At 42.8% G+C, this 20,702-nt stretch overlaps 1 protein-coding gene across 5 annotated transcripts in view; it reads right to left on the bottom strand.

Moving 5' to 3' along the window:
- The window catches only part of CEP89 (centrosomal protein 89), a 108,972-nt gene that overhangs the window by 55,960 nt on the left and 32,310 nt on the right, over positions 1 to 20,702 (bottom strand). For all 5 annotated transcript variants that reach the window (XM_069966181.1, XM_069966180.1, XM_069966182.1 and 2 more), the window contains 5 exons: positions 15,161 to 15,211; positions 10,714 to 10,797; positions 5,583 to 5,686; positions 2,191 to 2,306; positions 1,331 to 1,511 (listed from right to left, as the gene is read on the bottom strand). In XM_069966181.1, coding sequence (XP_069822282.1) covers positions 1,331 to 1,511; positions 2,191 to 2,306; positions 5,583 to 5,686; positions 10,714 to 10,797; positions 15,161 to 15,211 — 536 coding nt within the window. The remainder of the gene's footprint in view (positions 1 to 1,330; positions 1,512 to 2,190; positions 2,307 to 5,582; positions 5,687 to 10,713; positions 10,798 to 15,160; positions 15,212 to 20,702) is intronic.

Here is a 20,702-nt window from a genome sequence, read left to right as displayed (position 1 = left end):
ATAACTTTGTAATGTGTGTTAAATAAGCTAAAAAATTTTTTCGTGGGAGTTGTCCTTTAATTATTTGTGGAACACCATTGGGATTATCAACTCTTTGTGGCACACTCTGACAGTGCCAGGAGCATTGCATGCACAGAAATGGGGTAAGGAGGAGAAAGAGAGCTGCACCAGAAAGAGGACGCTAAGAATGGAATCATACTGGGGTGTGTGTGTGCGGTAAAGCTGGCAGGCGAGTAGAGGGCTGGGTCACAGAGGAAGGAGTGCTGCACTGTGGTGCTAGTTTACAGGTGGAGCAGTATGTGGTGTTGTGTTACTGCAGGTGGAGCAGTATTTATTTCTGCACTTTGGTGCTGCTTTGGGATATAATGTGCATTATATGGTGGTATCAGGCAATGCAAAGTAGTAGGTGTTTGTTGGTGAGGCCCGAGCATCAATATGGAACGCCAAATGAGGCCCGAGAACAAAAAGTTTGAGAAGCACTGGTATAGATGACGTTCCTTTTTATTATGCAGGTCAGTACAAACATGGCAATGCTTAATTTCTATACATGTTTATATAGTGTATTATAATTACTTGTTTTTAGCTTTTAGTGGTACTATTTTTGGATACAGTAAGTATTTTAGCCATGTTTTATTTCATTTTTACAGAGGCAAGATTAACAAAAAGTGATAAACTGTGCTAACAGGGCCATTACAGATGCAGCGACACCAAATATGTATGTGTGCGTACATGTATAAAATAGATAAATATAGATATATCTGATTGCACATTAGTACTGTACTGCAGTGTATTATAAGTGTATTATGCCTGTCAGTGAAGAGCTTCTGTACCAGGGGATCAAAGGCCCTTGGGTGTGGGACCTTGCCTCGGAAACCCAAATCATCCAGCGTCAGCTGCGTCTACAAGCTTAACTGCTGGTTATCGAAACAACACCTTTTGTCAGACACATAGAAAAGTCTGAAACTCATTTCAACAAAGACTGCTGCTTAGATAGGAGACAGACGCATCCAGCTGCTTTCTTTTATGCCAACTTCCTTTTAGTCTATTTCTTTGTACTTTCCTTCTTTCCCATTCATTTTTGTCTTCCATTCCTTGCCTCCCATCTTTCTTTCCCACCATTTATTCTTCTTTGGTCAAAAGGACTGAAAGTTTCCTGCACTAATGACTGATTAGGGACACGTAAGGGGAAAGCAGATGTTTGCCTGGAAGGATGTGCAAGAGGTATCTTGTCCGACCTTTGATCTCCTTCCACAGTTGAACTACTTAGTGCATAAATGAATGAATGTTGATATAGATGTTAATACTCATTACACAGGGTGCAGAGCAGTACCTTTTTAATTCGTTCACCATGGAAACATGTTCCTCAGCAGCAACTCTGCCATCCATGGTAGCTTTCAGCTCATTATACTTGGAGCGTAAAACTTCCTGCTGCTTCTGAAATTCTAACAATTCTTCCTCTTGACTCCGCTTTGAAGATTCCAAAACCATTAGCTGCTTTGTTAATTGGGCAACTGTGAGCAAGGAGAATATTTATGTTTATCTATGACGAACACTGTTATAAAAGGTGACTTTAGAGCATAATGTCTGCAATGCATTTGTAATCAATACCATGGGTCTACAATGCAGTGCACATGTTTATTTTAATTCCTCAGGCGGGCCACAAGTTATAAGCATAAGATGGATGGGACCATTAAAACAAGCTCCAGGCATCAACATGCAAACTGTATAGTAGACTGTTACATAATCAATAACACAATGCTTGAAGTCCCTCTTGTGCAATTATATAAATCAGATTTAGGTCTTAAAGATACAGGGTGGACTTTATCAATACTTCCACCGGCGTAAGACGGGGGGGGGGGGGGGGGAGGAGGTTGCCCAAACCAGCGCTTTCCTAATCTAGGGGGCGGTCGACAGGGTTCTCAGCAGTCAGACCCCGACCGGTCAGAAGTTTTTAAAAATGGTAGTTGCACTTTAAAGGCTGTGTGCAATGAACCATACCTTTTATTAAAATTAGAGATGGATGTTCTATTAGATTTATAGTTTGGGCTAAAATATAACAAATAAAAATTAACGGCATTGAATTAAGCTTTACCTGGTGTCAACTGCCAAAGACACACATGGTATCAAGTGCTAAATGCAAGATAACCAAGAGCCACAGCACTGGAAACACAAGAACACAGGCAACTTTACCTTCCTGGACATGTTTGGCGTGAGTTTCTCTGTTTTTTCCATCTTGGATATCCAATTGTTCTGTTAAAATTCTGTTCTCCTCCATAAGAAGTTTATATTGAGCCTGCAGTCGCTCACTCAAATGATAAGTACAAATGAATAATATAGGAATTCAAGAGAAAGGAAGATGTAGAGATGACACCAATGTGGAGAACTGAACACTACTCATAAAATTCATATTGTGGCTTTCAGCAAAGTGACACATGGTACAGCTGTGCTTCCAGGATGTAGAGAAATGCTTTAAAGCGTAACTGTCATTTCAGGGTCATTTTTTTGAAAACATTAAATATCAACAGTACAAGTGATTTAAAAAAAACTCTGTAATAGGTTTTATAAACCAAAAGAGTTTCCTTCTGTACTGAAAAAGCAATCTCCCAGCCTCCCCCCTAACTTCAGATGAAGCAGGATTTCTGTCTCCATTATGTGGCTATGGAGAGGGGAGGGGCTGTTAGGAGTGACTGAGCACGGAGGATTTCTGCAAAGCACAACACCCTGCAATCTTCTCTCAGTAAGTTCATAGATAAGCACTGACCTTTCTGACCCCTGAATCCTGCGGTTTAGGTGCCCAGAGAGTCTACAAACAGCCGACCTTCATGTCACCTCTTCCTGCTCCCTCTTCTCCCTCGGCCCCTCCCCCCTCCATAAGGATAGAATGGAGAGAGCAGAGCCCGTCTTCACTGGCTTCTCTGTAATGAAGACGTGTTTGCCTCATAATGCACAGATAAGAAGTCAGGGGGGGAGGCTGGGAGATTGCTTCTTGAGTAAAGAAGGAGGCTTTTTTGGCTGATAAAACCTATTACAGAGTTTCTTAAAATCGCTTATACTACTGATTTCTGCAATAAAAAAAAATTATGACAGTTACGCTTTACCCTTTGAGGACCAGGCCCAAAATGACCCAGTGGACCGTGCAAATTTTGATCTTAGTGTTATCGTTTTTCCCTCCTCCCCTTCTAAGAGCTCTAGCACGCTCAGTTTTCTATCTACAAGGCCATGTAATGGCTTATTTGTTACAGGAATAATTGTACTGTGTAATGGCGTCTTTCATTTTACCATAACATGTATGATGGAATCCCAAATATATTATTTATGAAGATATAAATTGGTAAAATCGTAAAAAAGAATGCAACATGGTAACGTTTGGGGGGTTCCTGTGTCTACGTAATGCACTATATGGTAAAAGCGACATTATACAATTATTCTATAGGTCCGAACACAACCATATGCAGGTTACACAGATTCTCTAATGTTATATATTTTTTTTAAATGAAATCCTTTTTTTTGGCAATTAATTATAAATAAAATGGGACTATTGTGACGCTTATAACAGTTTTATTTTTTCACCTATGGGGCTGTATGGGGTGTCATTTTTTCCGCCATGATCTCTAGTTTTTATTAATACCATATTTGTGAAGATCGGACGTTTTGATGACTTTTTATAAAAAAATTTTATATATAATGTAACAAAATCGGTAATCCGCTCACTTTTTTCCCTCTTTTCGTGTACGCCGTTTACCGTTCGCAATGCCGCTTGTTATATTTATATATATTATATGTTTATCTATTTATTTATTTTTATATGTTTTATTTATATAATGGGAAAGGGGGGTGATTTCAACTTTTATTGGGGGAGGGGTTTTGGGGTAGTGTGTTAGTGTTTTTAACTTTTTTTCTTTTACACATTTGAAGTCCCTTTGGGGGACTTCTACATACACTACTTTGATTTTTACACTGATGATTGCTATGCCATAGGCATAGCATTGATCAGTGTTTCCGGCGATCTGCTCATTGAGCCTGCCTGTGCAGGCTTAGTGCAGCAGATCGGCGATCGGACCGCAGGGAGGCAGGTGAGAGACCTCCGGTGGTCTGTTTTACCGATCGGGACCCCCGCAGTCACACTGCGGGGGTCCAGATCGCTAAGTGACAGGGGACTCCCCCTGTCACTTACACTTAAAACGCCGCGGTCACGCTTCGATCGCGGCGTTTAAGGAGTTAATGACACGCGGCAGCGCGATCGCTGCAGTGTGTCATTACCGGTGAGGTCCCGGATGCTTATTGCAGCTGGCCCCCACCTGCTATGAAGCGCTCCGGAGCACGCTTCATAGCCGGAGAAACACCCAGGGCGTACAGTTACGCCCTAGGTCGTCTGGGGACAGACTTCCATGGCGTAACTATACGCCCTGGGTCGTCTAAGGGTTAATCCTCTGGTCATAAAGGGGTTTCTAAGCTCCTGAATAGCTGCAAGCCGTAATGTCTCCTCTCCATCCCTGGTTGATTGACACCTGGAAGCCGAGTCTCAAACAGGGCAAGTATGAGAGGGGGAGTAAGGAGGTGTTACAGCCTGGTGCTTGCGAAACCCTCTTTGACTCTTTGGACTTCGATATATAATAAAAGTATTTTTCTACATCCTAGAATCACAGTGTCAGCATTTGGAATCTGAATTTCAGCTGACAGATTCCCTTTAAAAAGTGGTACTCCGGCAAATCCATTCCCTATTTCACAGAAAATATGGATGCTGGACTCTCCCATTTGCTATTGGTACTGTCTGACGTGCAGAGCTATTCTAATGTGAACGGTCTTGTTCACTGTTTGTTATTTGTATCAAAAAATGTTAAAGAAATTCTTTAAAAAGAGAAAAAAAAACAAAAACATGGAGGACAGGGGGTCATGGAAACATAACAATCAAGGGATACCCCTGTGCCCCCGCAGCACACCACAGAGCCACCCCCACTGGTCTCCTGTAGCTTCTGATCCTGTCATCACGACTCAGCTCAGATAAGCCAGTCAATGATTGAGACGAGGCACTTCTGCAGTCACTGACTGTTGTGATGACACTGGAAACAACAGGAGACTGGAGGCTGACACTGAACAGTAGTCCTACGAGGGCACTGTGATGGGTAAATATACCTTGTTTGTTATGTTCTCACTGCCTCCTGCCCGCCACAATGTTTTATTTTTTTTTTAAACATTTTACATTTTTCTTCAAAGGAGTTATCTAGAAGAAAGTCCCAAGGCTCAACTACGCAGCACTGGGGTTGGAATGGGGAATTGCTTACTCAGCCAATCGGTGGCTGAAGTGGGACACTGCTGTGGCTAAGCTGGCAGATCCTCATGTTGAGGTACTGCATAGTGGGGATCAGAGCTCAATGATACCGGCGGAGGTGGGGGAGCAAAGAAGGCAAGTACAAGGAAATTCTCTGGATACAAATAAAATACAGTATTTTAGTTTCCCATAAAATTACAAATAATTCTGCAATAACGAAATGTATGTTCAAAAACTATATTAGGACAGGTACTGTTAAAAGTCAATATATACTTGTAGATTTTCTTACTGAATAAAATCAATATGTAATTACCATTCCTTATTAGATACAGGTCTGTCCTGTATTAAATGTTGGTGCAATTTTTCATTCTCTTCAATAACTTCATTAACTCTTGCTTTGAATGTTTTTACTTCCTCCTAAATATAAAAGGGGAAAAAAAAAAAGAACAACAAGACAATGAGCAATCATGGCGAAACCTCAACTCCCTAAATGCTAAGGATACATATGGCAATATGGTACCACACCATAAAAACTGCACGCATTGAAAGGGTTTTTTTTGTTGTTGAGTATTTGCTATAAATTTGCTTTCTTGGCAATATTATTGGGGGACACAGGCTCCTTAGGCATAGGAGGATGACAAGCACAAAAGACTGCTGATTTATGCTAAACAGAATGATGCATCCCTAATAGCCCTATTTCACGGAACGATTATCGTTCATAGACTCGCTCCAACGACTGCTCGTTAACGAGCACTTTACGTTTTTTTTAAGCGAACGATAACACATAATACGAGTGGGAACATGAACGATATCTGTAGTGTAACGATTCTTTTGCGGTCGTTACATCGTTACATGGTCATTTAAAACGTGGAGAAATGTAGGTAGACATTTCAAGAACAACTGAAAGATTTTTTATTCAACAAAAAGATTGTTGAAAGACCAACGATTTTTTTGCGACATGTTGAAAAAAAAATAGTGAACGACTCAACGACGATTTCGCTGTTGTCGTTCGCTCGTTTACAGCTATTCCGCAGAACGAATATCATTAACGAGCGGTCGTTTGATTGATTTTATGAACGGTAATCGTTCGAAAAGTTCCGTGGAATAGGGCCTTAACATTGTTCTTTGCAGCTGATTTGGAGATATCCCTCTGAATACCATGGACAATAAGTAGTCCTCTCCATTATGTGCCTGTGCTTAGTAGTCCTTGACATTCTTGAGCACCAGACACTGATTAGCAGTTGTCTATCTATACTGCACAGTGGTACCTCGGGGGTCTCAAACTCGCGGCCCTCGGGACACTAGTTTGGGGCCCCCACCTCAATGGTAGCTTTCCTGTAAGTGCGGCCCTCATCAGCTGCTCAGCCGCGATTGGCTGAGCTTAACTTCATGCTCAGCCAATCACGGCTGAGCAGCTGATGACGCGGCAGAGGGGGGCCGGCATCAGGGACGGCTGCAGCTGTTCGGCCGGCCTCCCGAAGACGAAGGAGAGGAGGGCGGCGGCGGCAGTGGTGGTGGTGGGAGGGGAGGTGTGCGGTGCAGGAGCCTACAGCCGCCTAGTAGAGCCGCCACCCCCTAGCGTCCCTGCTGCACATGCAGCTCCCCGGTCTCTTAAGGAGGAAGCCACGGTGACTGCAAGGTGATCGCATCGCTGCAAGTCCTGGGGCTGTTCAGCAGGATTGGGGGATGCAGTGCAGACCCCCGATCCTGCTTTACAGCCCCAGGACTTGCAGCGATGTGATCACCTCACCCTGCAGTCCCCGCGGCCTCCTCCTCCAGAGATCGAGGAGCTGCATGTATGGCTGAGAGGAGAGCGCCGGTGCCAGGGGTGAGAGGAGTCCCCTGTGTCACCCCCTGCTCCCCCCAGTCCCCTCTCAGAGACCCCCAGTCCCCTTTGTCACCCCCAGTCCCGTGTCACCCCCCAGCTCCCCTGTGTCACCCCCCTGCTCCCCCCAGTCCCCTGTGTCACCCCCCTGCTCCCCTCTGTCACCCCTGCTCCCCCCAGTCCCCTGTGTCACCCCTGCTCCCCCCAGTCCCATGTCACCCCCCAGAGACCCCCAGTCCCCTCTGTCACCCCCAGCCCCTGTGTCACCCCCCTGCTCCCCCCAGTCCCCTGTGTCACCCCCTACTCCCCCCAGTCCCCTGTGTCACCCCCCAGTCCCCTTCTTGTGAAAAAACTGATGCGGCCCAGCCTCACCCAGACTCTACCTCCAGCGGCCCCCGGGTAAATTGAGTTTGAGACCCATGATCTATACAGTACATTGTAGAGCAGCACTATATACTGTACAGGACATTTTACACAAGAAACATTCAACAAAACCAGCAATTATAGTACAGAAGTCACTAACTCCTCACTTATCCTTTACTATATAGAGCCCCCCACCCCAGCAATGTAAGATGGGAGATGGTGGTGCACTGACTGTACTACTACTGTACTGTATATGCACTCCAGCAGTCTTATACAGAACAGGATGGGAGATGGTGGTGTACTGACTATACTACTACTGTGCTGTAGATGCACTCCAGCAGTCTTATACAGTACAGGATGGGAGATGGTGGTGCACTGTACTGTACTGTATATGCACTCCAACAGTCATATACAGTACTGTATACAGTCTAAGCACTGCGCTTAGAAAACTCATGCAAATATACGCATTTCTGTTTCTAAGGGTGAGGACATACCATAATTATCCCCTAGATGAGAGTCCTATCGCCTATTTTCAGATGAAGGTTCCCTTGCCTGCTCCAGCCTGTTTGAGGCTGCAGGAGGAGGTCAGGAAGGCAAAAAACGCTGAAACTGCGGTCTTCCACAATGTGCATAAATGCAACAGACTTTAAATAACGTAACTCGCCAGCTTTGGCCATTTTCGACCTCCAGTGGCTGCAAAGAGGTTGGAGTGGGCAGCCCTCAATCTAAAGATAGGTGCAGGTCCCAGAAACGGGATCCGCATCTACAGGGCACTTATGGCATGTCCCTTAGATATGCTATAAAGGTCCCAGACAGATTTACCTCTTTAATGACTATATAAAAATCCTCAGTAATATATACAAAAAATGTGAAGGAAAAAAGGCTCTCTCACCGTGTCACTGTAATCTTCGGGTATTTCAACCCACTGCACTCCAGCAGTATGGTGTGCAATATACTCACAGAGTCCACTTGACTGCAAAATTCTTTTTTATTTTTCATTGAATACAGCAAACATTCAGTAGTACGCTCACAGCTGATGTGTCTCACATTCGGACGCCCACATACATCCTCCTCGCGGACATTTCGGAGGATACAAGCTCCTCCTTCCTCATGCGCAAGGACGTACAGCGCAGGGCGGAATTATAAGGAATCAGCATTTAACCCTATACATGTTACCGTGAAAACAGTATACCACACATTAACCTTAATGCTACCTATTCAATATAATACGCATGATAATTGGGTGAGATAAAAGGATATACATATACCGTGCTTAACCTCACAAAAATGCATTAAAACTGTCCATTAGGACTCAAAGTTTCTAATTTGGAAATCCAATAAGTCTCACTGCGGAGTAACCTCTTGCGGTTAGCCCCAAGTTTGGCGAATATTTTCATGCATGCCTTCGAGGAAAAATTTGTCGTCCCGAGCATCCCTACGTCGTCCACGTGGCTTAGGTATGTGGACGACGTGTGCCTGCTCTGGACGTCAGATGAGAAGTCTTTGTTGACATTTGTTGACATTCTTAACGGATGTCACGAGTCTATTAAGTTTACATTGGAATACAGTAAGGATAGTGTCCATTTTTTGGACGTTGAGATTACGAAACACGAGACAGGATTTGCTACAACAATGTTTTCTAAACCTACTGATCGGAATAATATGCTACACCGAGATAGTCAACATGCCCCTCATGTGTTCAAAAGCCTACCTAAATCCCAATTCATAAGAGCTAGACGTATAGCTAGTACTGAAAAAGAATATAAGAAAAACGCAGATAAAATTATGGCGAAGTTTGTAGAGAGAGGCTATAATAAAAAGGAGATAGAAAGGATAGAAAAGGAAGAATAAATCAGTTGGTAACAAATTGGTTAGAGGAGATGTAGCTAAGAAAAAGATTTCTAAACAGACATTCTTGGCCAGCAGGCGAAAAGGGACATTTGGTTGTTTATCCTGCCAGCATTGTAGCGCCATTATAAAAGGAGACAGTATTAGTCACCCGAGGAGAGGAACTAATTATCCAGTTAAAGGTTTTTTTTACCTGTAATGACAAAAATGTAGTGTATTTCTTGAAGTGTCCCTGCGGACTTGGGTATGTCGGCCAGACGAGTCGCCCGATCAAAATCCGACTTAATGAGCATAAAGCAGCTATCCGTAAGTTTGGCACTAAACAAGAGATCAGTGTGAAGGAAGGGCAGAAATCATTTGGTGAGACTACGGTTGCGAGACATTTTGCAGAAAATCGCCATAATGTGTGTGATCTACGGTGGCAGATTGTGGAACAGGTTGAGATGAGTGCGGATAGAGAGGAGAACCGCAAGAGGTTACTCCGCAGTGAGACTTATTGGATTTCCAAATTAGAAACTTTGAGTCCTAATGGACAGTTTTAATGCATTTTTGTGAGGTTAAGCACGGTATATGTATATCCTTTTACCTCACCCGATTATCATGCGTATTATATTGAATAGGTAGCATTAAGGTTAATGTGTGGTATACTGTTTTCACGGTAACATGTATAGGATTAAATGCTGATTCCTTATAATTCCGCCCTGCGCTGTACGTCCTTGCGCATGAGGAAGGAGGAGCTTGTATCCTCCGAAACGTCCGCAAGGAGGATGTATGTGGGCGTCCGAATGTGAGACACATCAGCTGTGAGCGTACTACTGAATGTTTGCTGTATTCAATGAAAAATAAAAAAGAATTTTGCAGTCAAGTGGACTCTGTGAGTATATTGCACTCCATACTGCTGGAGTGCAGTGGGTTGAAATACCCGAAGATTACAGTGACCCGGTGAGAGAGCCTTTTTTCCTTCACATTTTTTGTATATATTACTGAGTGTACCGGACTGGTGGTGTCCGGAGGTGTGGAGGGTGCACATAAGCATTTCAAAGTGCGTAATTATTCTGTTGAACTATATAAAAATCCTATCATATTCTTCAATTCTTTACCATTTCCAGCTATTTAAATGCAAAAAAGTGTAATTTACCAACTGCAAACAGTCTAGAAATCTATACATCCCTGATCTCAGCTGAGAAGAGAATACAGCTGTATCCAGTGTAGGCAATGCTCAGTGAGCTAAATCTTGATGTAATCTATGCCCTATTTGGCTCACAGAGCATTGTCTGGACTGGATACAGTAGTTGTTTTTTTTTATTGTTTAAGCAATTACCTAATGTTTAGAAAGACTTTGCTAACATACAAACTTTACTTATACTCAATTCACACACAAAAAAAAAAAATAAAAATCACTGTTCACCTCAAATTCCAGGATCAGATTATCCTTCTCATTAATTCGGTCTTCATATGCAAGTAACAATGGTGACAAATATTTAATATCCAGCTGCAAAACAAATAAGAAAAATAAGCATTTCTGCCACCTGATAAACTATGGCTTTAACCCAAGAAGGGTCACTTGATCAGGGCTAGAGATGAGCGAACCTCAAGCATGCTCAAGTCGATCCAACCCGAACTTTCGGCATTTGATTAGCGGAGGCTGCTGAAGTTGAATAAAGCCCTAAGGCTATGTGGAAATCATGGATATAGTCATCTGCTGTATCCATGTTTTCCAGATAACCTTAAGAGCTTTATCCAAGTTCAGCAGCCCCCGCTAATCAAATACCGAACTTTCGGGTTCGGATCGACTCAAGCCCGAACCCGGTTCGCTTATCTCTAATCAGGGCTTCAAATTCCCCATAAGGAAAGGCAGCAAATTGTTATGCAACAGGTAAATTAAGGCAGTGCACTAAGAAGATAAAATCCCTTTAAAGGAGAAGTCCGGCGAAAATTATTTTTTTATATGTTATTACTTATGGAAAGTTATACAATTTTCTAATGTACATTAATTATGGGAAATGCTCATATACTGCTATTTCCCTTAATTTAGTGTATCAGGAAGTGTTAGAATTATCTCTGAAGCAGTGACGTCACGACCAACGGTGTAATTCCTATGGAGTGTCCAGCAGGGGGCGCTCTATATATAGAAGTCAATGAGTACCATTGACTTCTATATATAGTGCGCCCCTGCTGGACACTCAATAGGAATTACAGTGTATGTAATGTAATGTAATGTAATGCACTGTACTGTTGTGACTTTATGAATACATTTATGGAATACTTTGGGGAGCAAGTGTCCTTGCTCCCCAAAGTATCCCATAAATGTATTCAATGAATACATTTGCAGGACACCGAGCAGGGAGGGAGAGAGGTGCTATCTACCTCCCCCCTCCCTGCTCGGTGCTGGGAACATATACAAAGTACTACTCCCCCATTATCTGCAGATAATGGGGGAGTACTACCTGTGCTATCCCTATCACCGCCCGCGCCGCCGCTCACACAGGGGCTGCTATTCATCGCGCCGCTGATTCCCCGCCGCCCCCGCCGCTCCTAACTACCTGCCCGCTCGCTCGCCCGCCCCGTTCCTGGCCGCCGCTCTCTGCTCATGCCGGCCGCGTCAGCCCGCCCCCACCCCGGCCGGGAGCACGGCGCATCCTGGTGTCCCCGGCCGGGGTGGGGGCGGGCTGACGCGGCCGGCATGAGCAGAGAGCGGCGGCCAGGAACGGGGCGGGCGAGCGAGCGGGCGGGTAGTTAGGAGCGGCGGGGGCGGCGGGGAATCAGCAGCGCGATCGTAAGTTTGATGCCGGGAGGAGGAGGAGGAGGAGGAGGGGGAGCGGCGGGGGGCATGAATAGCAGCCCCTGTGTGAGCGGCGGCGGCGCGGGCGGTGATAGGGATAGCACAGGTACTACTCCCCCATGCAGATAATGGGGGAGTAGTACTTTGTATATGTTCCCAGCACCGAGCAGGGAGGGGGAAGGTAGATGGCACCTCTCTCCCTCCCTGCTCGGTGCCCTGCAAATGTATTCATTGAATACATTTATGGGATACTTTGGGGAGCAAGGACACTTGCTCCCCAAAGTATTCCATAAATGTATTCATAAAGTCACAACAGTACAGTGCATTACATTACATTACATACACTGTAATTCCTATGGAGTGTCCAGCAGGGGCGCACTATATATAGAAGTCAATGGTACTCATTGACTTCTATATATAGAGCGCCCCCTGCTGGACACTCCATAGGAATTACACCGTTGGTCGTGACGTCACTGCTTCAGAGATAATTCTAACACTTCCTGATACACTAAATTAAGGGAAATAGCAGTATATGAGCATTTCCCATAATTAATGTACATTAGAAAATTGTATAACTTTCCATAAGTAATAACATATAAAAAAATAATTTTCGCCGGACTTGTCCTTTAACCCCTTGCCTCTGTAGCCTGTTTTGCCCTTACTGCCCAGGGCTTATTTTTCAAATCTGACCTGCGTCTCTTTATGTAGCAATAACTTTTAACTATCTTGGTTATTCTGAGACAGTTATTTTTGTGACATATTACTCTTCATGTTAGTGGTATACTTTGGTTGATACTTTGGTAGTTTTTTTTTTTTTTTGTAAAAAACACATTTACGCAAAAACTTTAAAAATTTACGTATCTTTATATTCAAAATTCTCTTGTTCTAAGAAAAATAGTCATGCCACATAAACTAATTATTAATGCAACATCTACATGTCTACTTTATGGTAATGTCATTTGGTAAACGTCCTTTTAGTTTTTAGGACGTTAGAGGGCTTTGAAATTTTGCAGCGATTTTAAAACTTTTAGTAACATTTCTAATTCTGATTTTATTAGGGACCAGTTCTGAAGTGGATTTGTGGGGCCTATATGTTATTTACCCCCATAAATCTCTCCACTGTAACAACTGTACTCCTCAAAGTATTCAAAGCAGCATTTCATAAGTTTATTAACCCTTTAGGGATTTCTCAGAAATTTAAGAAAATTAGAGGAGAAATTTAAAATTTTCTTTTTTTTTTTGTGGCAGATACTGCATTTTAATCCATTTTTACCAACACAGCAAATACTAACTGAGAAATTGAATATTTATTCCGCTTACTCCAATGTTTCTAGAAATCCCCCATACATGGCCGCAGTGTGTAACCTGACTCACGTCACAGAGGCCTTGCATTTCCATCTGTATCATTCTGGCGGACATGGGATACCCTGATCATTTTAATTAAATTTTTTATAAGGTGGTACGAATAGAAAACACAATTTAGCAGCTGTTTTTACCCATTTTTTTGTACCCCGTTTACTATACGTTACATATGACATGTTATCCTTATTCGTCAGGTCGGTATCCATTTTTTATAGCTTTTGTTATATGGCATTTATACTATAAAAACAGTTTGTGTCTTGCATATTGTAAGAGCAGTAATAGTTTTATTTTTTCACCAATGGAGTTATGTGAGGGGTGTGGATGCTGACAGAGAGCTGATAAATCTGGCCCTATGTCTGACCTTTATGTCACAGTATCTGGCATAGTTACCAGTTTTCCTTTGTGTATAATAAATATTTAGTAAGAAAGAAGATTAGAAGATTGTCAACAGAAAAAGATCTGCTCCATCTAGTCTAGTTCTGAGTTGTTCAGGACATGGTGGCTGGAGACTGGCTGCATCCATTGCACACACAGAGGAGAATCTACTTTATATCTTTGCCTTATTCAATCAGAAGTTGCCCCAGGATCATGTAGGACATTACACAGTAGAAGCTGCTGAGCCTGTTCTACTTTATACCAGCTTGATAAATAACTCCACTGGTGTCTGACTGGCCATTTATAAAGGAGCTGAAGTTGGGAATCAGAGTCGGTGCCTGACAAAATACAGGAGTCGGAGCTGCGGCTTACCAATTCCACAGCCCCGGTGCTGTGACTAGTGCAGGGGACCAGGAACTGCAGGGCTTAGACAGACCTGCAGTTGCAGACACAACCATTGGTGATAGGATGCATGACTGAAGCTTCTGTGATCAACCGTGATTTGTGACTGGCGGTCTACATAAAATCAACAGTTGTTCAGGGTGCCAAAAGCGACCCAAATGTTGAAAAGGGGAGACCGCAAGATATGTTAAATTTCAGATGCATAATTTAAGAGCAGTACTGCTTTAAATAATTTCTATTATTTTAATAAATTAATAAAAGTGTCACTTTTTTAGACAAAAGTTATGATCTGTCATGGTCTGGGTGTTCAGGCCAGCAACAATCATTAGATACCCGAGAAGCACTCTGCTAATGGTTTCACTCTTCGTTTTACTGTGATCTCTAGCTCGATGCAGGAGGAGGTCTCCATAGACTTATAATGGAGACTGTCCCCTGTACGGAGGCAAAAAACATTCAGAACCTGACCAAACATGTCTCTATAACATACCAGAGTGAAAATGCCAACAGCACCAATACATGTCCAATTTGGCCGATGGCGATGCAAGCCAGATAGATGAAAATCTCAATGGGAGGCCAAGAAACATAAAAAAAAGATCCAACAGCACCCAGTAGGGAAAACCTTCAATGCTTAGTCAAGATGCTATATACACATCAGCAATGTTTCAACTGAGCAGCTATATACATATCAGCAACACTTCGACCCAGCAGGGTCTTTATCACTCTTGATAAGGGCTCTGCTGGATCGAAACACTGCTGACGTGTATATGGCTTCTTGAATAGACTCCACTAAAGTTTTCACCACTGGATGCTGTTGGATTTCTTCTTTGTCTCTAAGAAACGTCAAATGTCTTTTAAAGTTACAGTGATTATTTATTCTACCCTTCTGACGGAATGAAAGAACTACAAAAGAGACTATTGCCAAACTAAACCTTACAAGCCATGGAGGAGGAGGTCCTCTTGATGGTAGCCCACCAATCCTCACATTCTAAAAGGAAGAAAAAAAAAGAAAAGAAAAAAAAGTAAATTTGTCTACATTATATTCTGACAACATTATTATCAATGTATTACTAAGGCTGCACAGTCCAGAGAGTGAAAAATAACAAAAGGGTGACAATCTATGGGTCAAAAAAAATGAATTTAAAACTATGTTAACGTTGTTATCCCACAAAGAATATTGTAAAGAGATGAATGGTCATTATTGTTTCAACAAACTCTGAATAAATGAATAATACAATGCAAGAAAGTCTAATATCTTATCAGAAAAAAATACCAGTTGCTACTCTTATCAAGCTACTTTGATCTCTGCTATATTTCCCTAGGATTCCTTCCTTATGTCTATGGGACCCCAAGACATTCCTATCTCATCCAAGGAAAGCTGGGTGAGATGCCTGAAATTTAAAGGTAGTTGGAAAACTATACCAAAGGATTTTTGCAAGTCCTATTTACAGACATGGATTTTTCTGGAAGGAAAGGCAGGCTAGATAAGTGGCCTGTCTTTTTCTTCTTGGCCAATACAGCTTCTCAGTCATGATCCATAGTTATTACAAAACTTGCTAAACCTTTGCTGATGTAAGAGGAATGGAAACCAGTTCAAGAGGTAATGAGCAGGTCCAATAAAAAGCTATCTATAAAATCGATGAGAGCCGTGGAAACTGTGCATGTAAGAAAATAAGGGGAGACCTTTGGCGTAATCTGGGGTCTGTATTAAATTTTCGCATCCAGTGTCTGTATGTAGGAGACTAGTTTGAGGTCTGAATAATAAGGTCTCAGGAGGTGAGCCTAATCCACACAACTGACACAAAGACAACAGCTTTATTAATGGCATACTCAAAGAATTTTTTTTTACTAACACACTGCTTTAATAAAGTTATATTACTTTGTCATATAACCTTATTAAAATAAACGTATTATTTAGATATTCACTTCCCTATTGCAGCAGTAAGGGGGGGGGGGGGAGTTTGCCCAACATGATAGCTGTGTCTGGTAACCTTGGCATTGGGAGGAGTGACTGTTATCACTGCTCGCTTTGTGTGTGGGGGGGGGGGGAGGGGGGGGAGAGAGAGGCTGCAGAGGGGACTGTGTATCCCTTTACTGCTGCCAGTCAAAGGAAGTAAATACGTAAATAAATAAAAAAAAAAAACATTTATTTGATTAAACTTAAATTACAAAGTAAACAGAAGCTGTCATTGTAGAGTAAGGGCCAGTTCACACTGAGTAAATTCGGTGGAATTCCGCAGCAGAACTCTCCACAGCGGAATCCCACCTGCTTCAGTGTGACACGTTTTCTCTATGGAAGGACTTACATGCCTCCGCTCAAAGAACTGACAAGTCAGTTTTTTGAGTGGACAGCCGCGGAGCAGAGGCGTGTGAGCCCTCCCATAGAGAAACGGTGTCACACTGAAGCAGGTGGAGTTCCGTCGATTTTACTCATCGTGAACTGGTCCTAGAGAAATAGACTGATAAGGATATACAGGAGATAGTAGTGCACCGCACCTTACTATAAAGATGCAATAACAATCTGTAGCTCTATCATATGCAAAGTGCAAAACACTATTCTCCGCTACAGAAACAGAGAAGCCAAATTCACTGCTGCTTTCACCAAAACGTATGGTCTTCTTGTTATACTGCCTGAAGACTTTCTAAAAAGACTAAAAAAATCATTGAAAATTCTGTCAAAACCCAATTTACAGCTTATTCTTGTGGTAAAGAGGAAAACGGACTCTGAAGTGTTCTTAGTATGGAGTAACATCCCATGGGGAGACCAACGTGGGATCTGCTGTCAGAAGAAATTAGGTGGTGGTGGGGTGATGCAGCTGCACACTACTTCAGTACACAGTCTAAAGATATAGGGAAGTCTCAATTGTAGTTCAGTGGCATTCAATAGCTGGTAAAAAAAAACAAAAACACACACACGAGATAAAACCTTGTAACAACTAAAATGAGCAGTTTGCCATGTAGTTTTGTTTTCAAAATTTTTAGCAAATGTGTGAAGTGAAGGGAGGTAGAAAGCTTGAATCTCCTCAGATGCTCATGAGTCCTTTTGATTGTAACTAGAGATGAGCAAACTCAAACTCTCCACATTTAATTACATTTGAAGAAGATGGATGTAGCCCTAAGGCTGCCTAGAAAACATGAATAAAGTGGATAAAGGCTATGGCTGTATCCATGTTTTCCATGACTCCCAAGGGCTGCATCCAACTTTTTAAGCCACTAGAAATAAACTGCCAAGAGTTTGTGTTCGGACTCATCTACAGTAGGTAGTGGCATACTTTTTTCTATTAGGGACACAGACTGTTTCCTGAAAACCCAGTTAAAGGGGTATTCCAGGTTATTTTGATATTAATTCTACTGATTTCTCTTGTAATATAATTAATATATCTCATTGGTTTCTATAATAAATTTTGTCTCTTTCTCTCTATTTTTATGTAAGTCACGTGTTTCTGTGACGTCACCGAACCGGAAGTGTGGGGACTTCCCCGACTCGGCCGGCCTCTTGGTGTTTATGTAGTTAGAAAGCTAGCAGAGCTTTACAAACGGCCTCCCTGCACACGGGAGGTCACATGACACCCTGTTCCCGGGCGGCCTGTCAGTGTGAAGGAGGTCGCATCCACCTCCTGTATAATCACTAAAACCCTCCACCCCCTGCCAGTATAATCCTCCCGATGTCTCCCCCGGACCCCTCCATCCTGTGTATACAGTCCTTTTCAAAGATCTCTCACCCCATCCCCCGGTCTCGGCACCTCTTGCACTCAGCTGACAGGCTCTCTCTCTCTCGCTGTGTGTGAAGCAGGAGAGATTTCTTTCCTGCTCCGTACACAGTGCCTGTCAATTGCCCCGATAAAACTCAGCTGCCAGGAACTGTGTACGGAGCAGGAAAGAAATCTCTCCTGCTTCACACACAGCGAGAGAGAGAGAGAGAGAGAGAGCCTGTCAGCTGAGTGCAAGAGGTGCCGAGACCGGGGGATGGGGTGAGAGATCTTTGAAAAGGACTGTATACACAGGATGGAGGGGTCCGGGGGAGACATCGGGAGGATTATACTGGCAGGGGGTGGAGGGTTTTAGTGATTATACAGGAGGTGGATGCGACCTCCTTCACACTGACAGGCCGCCCGGGAACAGGGTGTCATGTGACCTCCCGTGTGCAGGGAGGCCGTTTGTAAAGCTCTGCTAGCTTTCTAACTACATAAACACCAAGAGGCCGGCCGAGTCGGGAAAGTCCCCACACTTCCGGTTCGGTGACGTCACAGAAACACGTGACTTACATAAAAATAGAGAGAAAGAGACAAAATTTATTATAGAAACCAATGAGATATATTAATTATATTACAAGAGAAATCAGTAGAATTAATATCAAAATAACCTGGAATACCCCTTTAAGTTTGGCGCATATTCAATTGCTTATAAGGCTGCCTGTGCAATATCATTGAAATCTATATCAGCTCTGAGATGGTGTAGATTTTCACTAAAAGTTATGCCTGTTTTAGGCTAAAAGCCACCTATGTATAAGGAAATGAATTTTTTTTAGCAAATCCGCTGTGATACTCTGTACCATTAGAGTCTAGGGCCTTGCATTCTTGCAGCGGATTTTCACTTGGCTGCAAGAATGTAGTGACAGCCATATTTAAAGTGATATTTTCACCCTCTTTGCATATAAGAAGTTCTCAGCAACATTCCTAAGCTTATATTCATATATTTCATATTTTACCTTATACAGGATTTCTTGGTATGTTATTATTGGTGGATAGTGCCATATGGGCAGGGCTTCACAGTGCAGCAGGCCCCGTCCTCCTCTGTGATGTCAACGGGGCTAAAGCCATGCTCCCGCCTCAGTGGTGTCACTAGAATGGGCCAACCTAGAAGCATAGGGCCCGCACCCTTTGTGGCGGCCGGAACATAGGGAGTGGGACCTAGGCCTCTGGGTTGGCCCATCCTGATGACAGGGCTGAGAGGATGTGCTTAGTCAGTAATGACGTTATGGTGGAGGGGAATCAATGAGGGGTAGGTCTATGATGCCAATGTAGGCGGGATATGGGGCATGTTGGCTGTGAAGCCCTGCCGATACGGTACTGTCCACCAACAATAACATGCATTTTTGAGGGGAGAGACCACAAAGAAATCCTTTATATGACAAGATATTAAATGTCCAGAATATAAGCTTAGAAATGGTGCTGAGAATTCCTTGTATGGAAAGGGGGGGAACAATATCACTTTAACTAATTAGCTGCCAGTAAAAGTAGTAGATAGCCAATTCTTACCTGCCCACAATCCCCCAGTGCACTCATGCTTCAGCTTCCGGGTCCCTGCTCACTGACGGCCCACTCAGCCAATAACTGAGCTGCAGGGCTATAGACTATAAGGGTACAGGAGTATCGCAGCAGATTAGCTGCAAAACTCGCAGCATGAAATCAGCTGCAAACTCACTATGTATGAACACACCCTTAAGGCGACACTTTAGGCCATGTTTACACAACGTCAATGCTGTTCTGAGACTTCTATAGAACATACTTTGTTCTAGTCAGTAAAGAAGCACCATCATGCATATGTTTTCATGCCCACCTGATTTCTTTGTAATTGACATGTTCATATACCATCTAACATCTGCTGTACTATATGCTGTTCTTTACTCCCGTACCTCTCGTTTCAAAGTAAGAAAATAAAATCCAGTGTATCCACAGCAACCAGGCTGTCAGACATGACTCAGCCCTAAGATGGATTGGCAGCAGAGAAGGTTAAATGAAAAATTCAGAATCTCCTTAAAGAATACTATACTGCCAACTAGCTTTACCATTATTATTTGACAGCTTTTTTTTTCTTTAGATTGAGGTTGACAAGCTATATATAAGACTCAAAAATGAATTGGAGAGTTCAAATATGTGGTTACATTACACTCAAAGCAGAGAGGTTCTGCATTATTTATTGCTGAAAACCCACTGCATAAGCGGCATAGGGAATGAGGCCAGGAAACAGAAGCAGAAACAGAAGCTAGGCTGGTAGGGATCACAGACACTACGGAGATGAAGTGTCCTTCAGCCTCAACCTAAATGTCACCATTAGAGGGACCATGTGATCTCAAATACTTACTGGACTCACCCTGCAAGCTGATAGAAAACATAGTGAAATTTATTAGGGCAGAAAATGTTTTTCCAGTAGGATTAACTCTGGATTAGAAAGTCATAGCTATACTGGACCTAGACAATATTATTAGAAACAGGATTTATGCTGCAAAAGGGCATTTACAGCACATATGTCTGACTGCTGAAATGTTGGAAAGTGTTTCCAGATATCACTGAATTCTTGTATCAGGCCTTTGGATAGTCCAGTGGACCTCTCTGTTTTAAATTTGCACCTCTAGAAACAAATGTATTTCTGAGTATTCATATGCAAAATTAGGAGTCATGTGATTTATTAGTTCTTTGGATGCAGCCAACAGGGTTTCCCTTGACATCAGCTATTGAGGAAAGTCTAGAGGCCACCAT

This window comes from Dendropsophus ebraccatus, chromosome 4, assembly GCF_027789765.1.
Source record: "Dendropsophus ebraccatus isolate aDenEbr1 chromosome 4, aDenEbr1.pat, whole genome shotgun sequence".
Lineage (NCBI taxonomy): Eukaryota > Metazoa > Chordata > Amphibia > Anura > Hylidae > Dendropsophus > Dendropsophus ebraccatus.
This window is presented reverse-complemented; position numbering and strand designations above follow the sequence as displayed.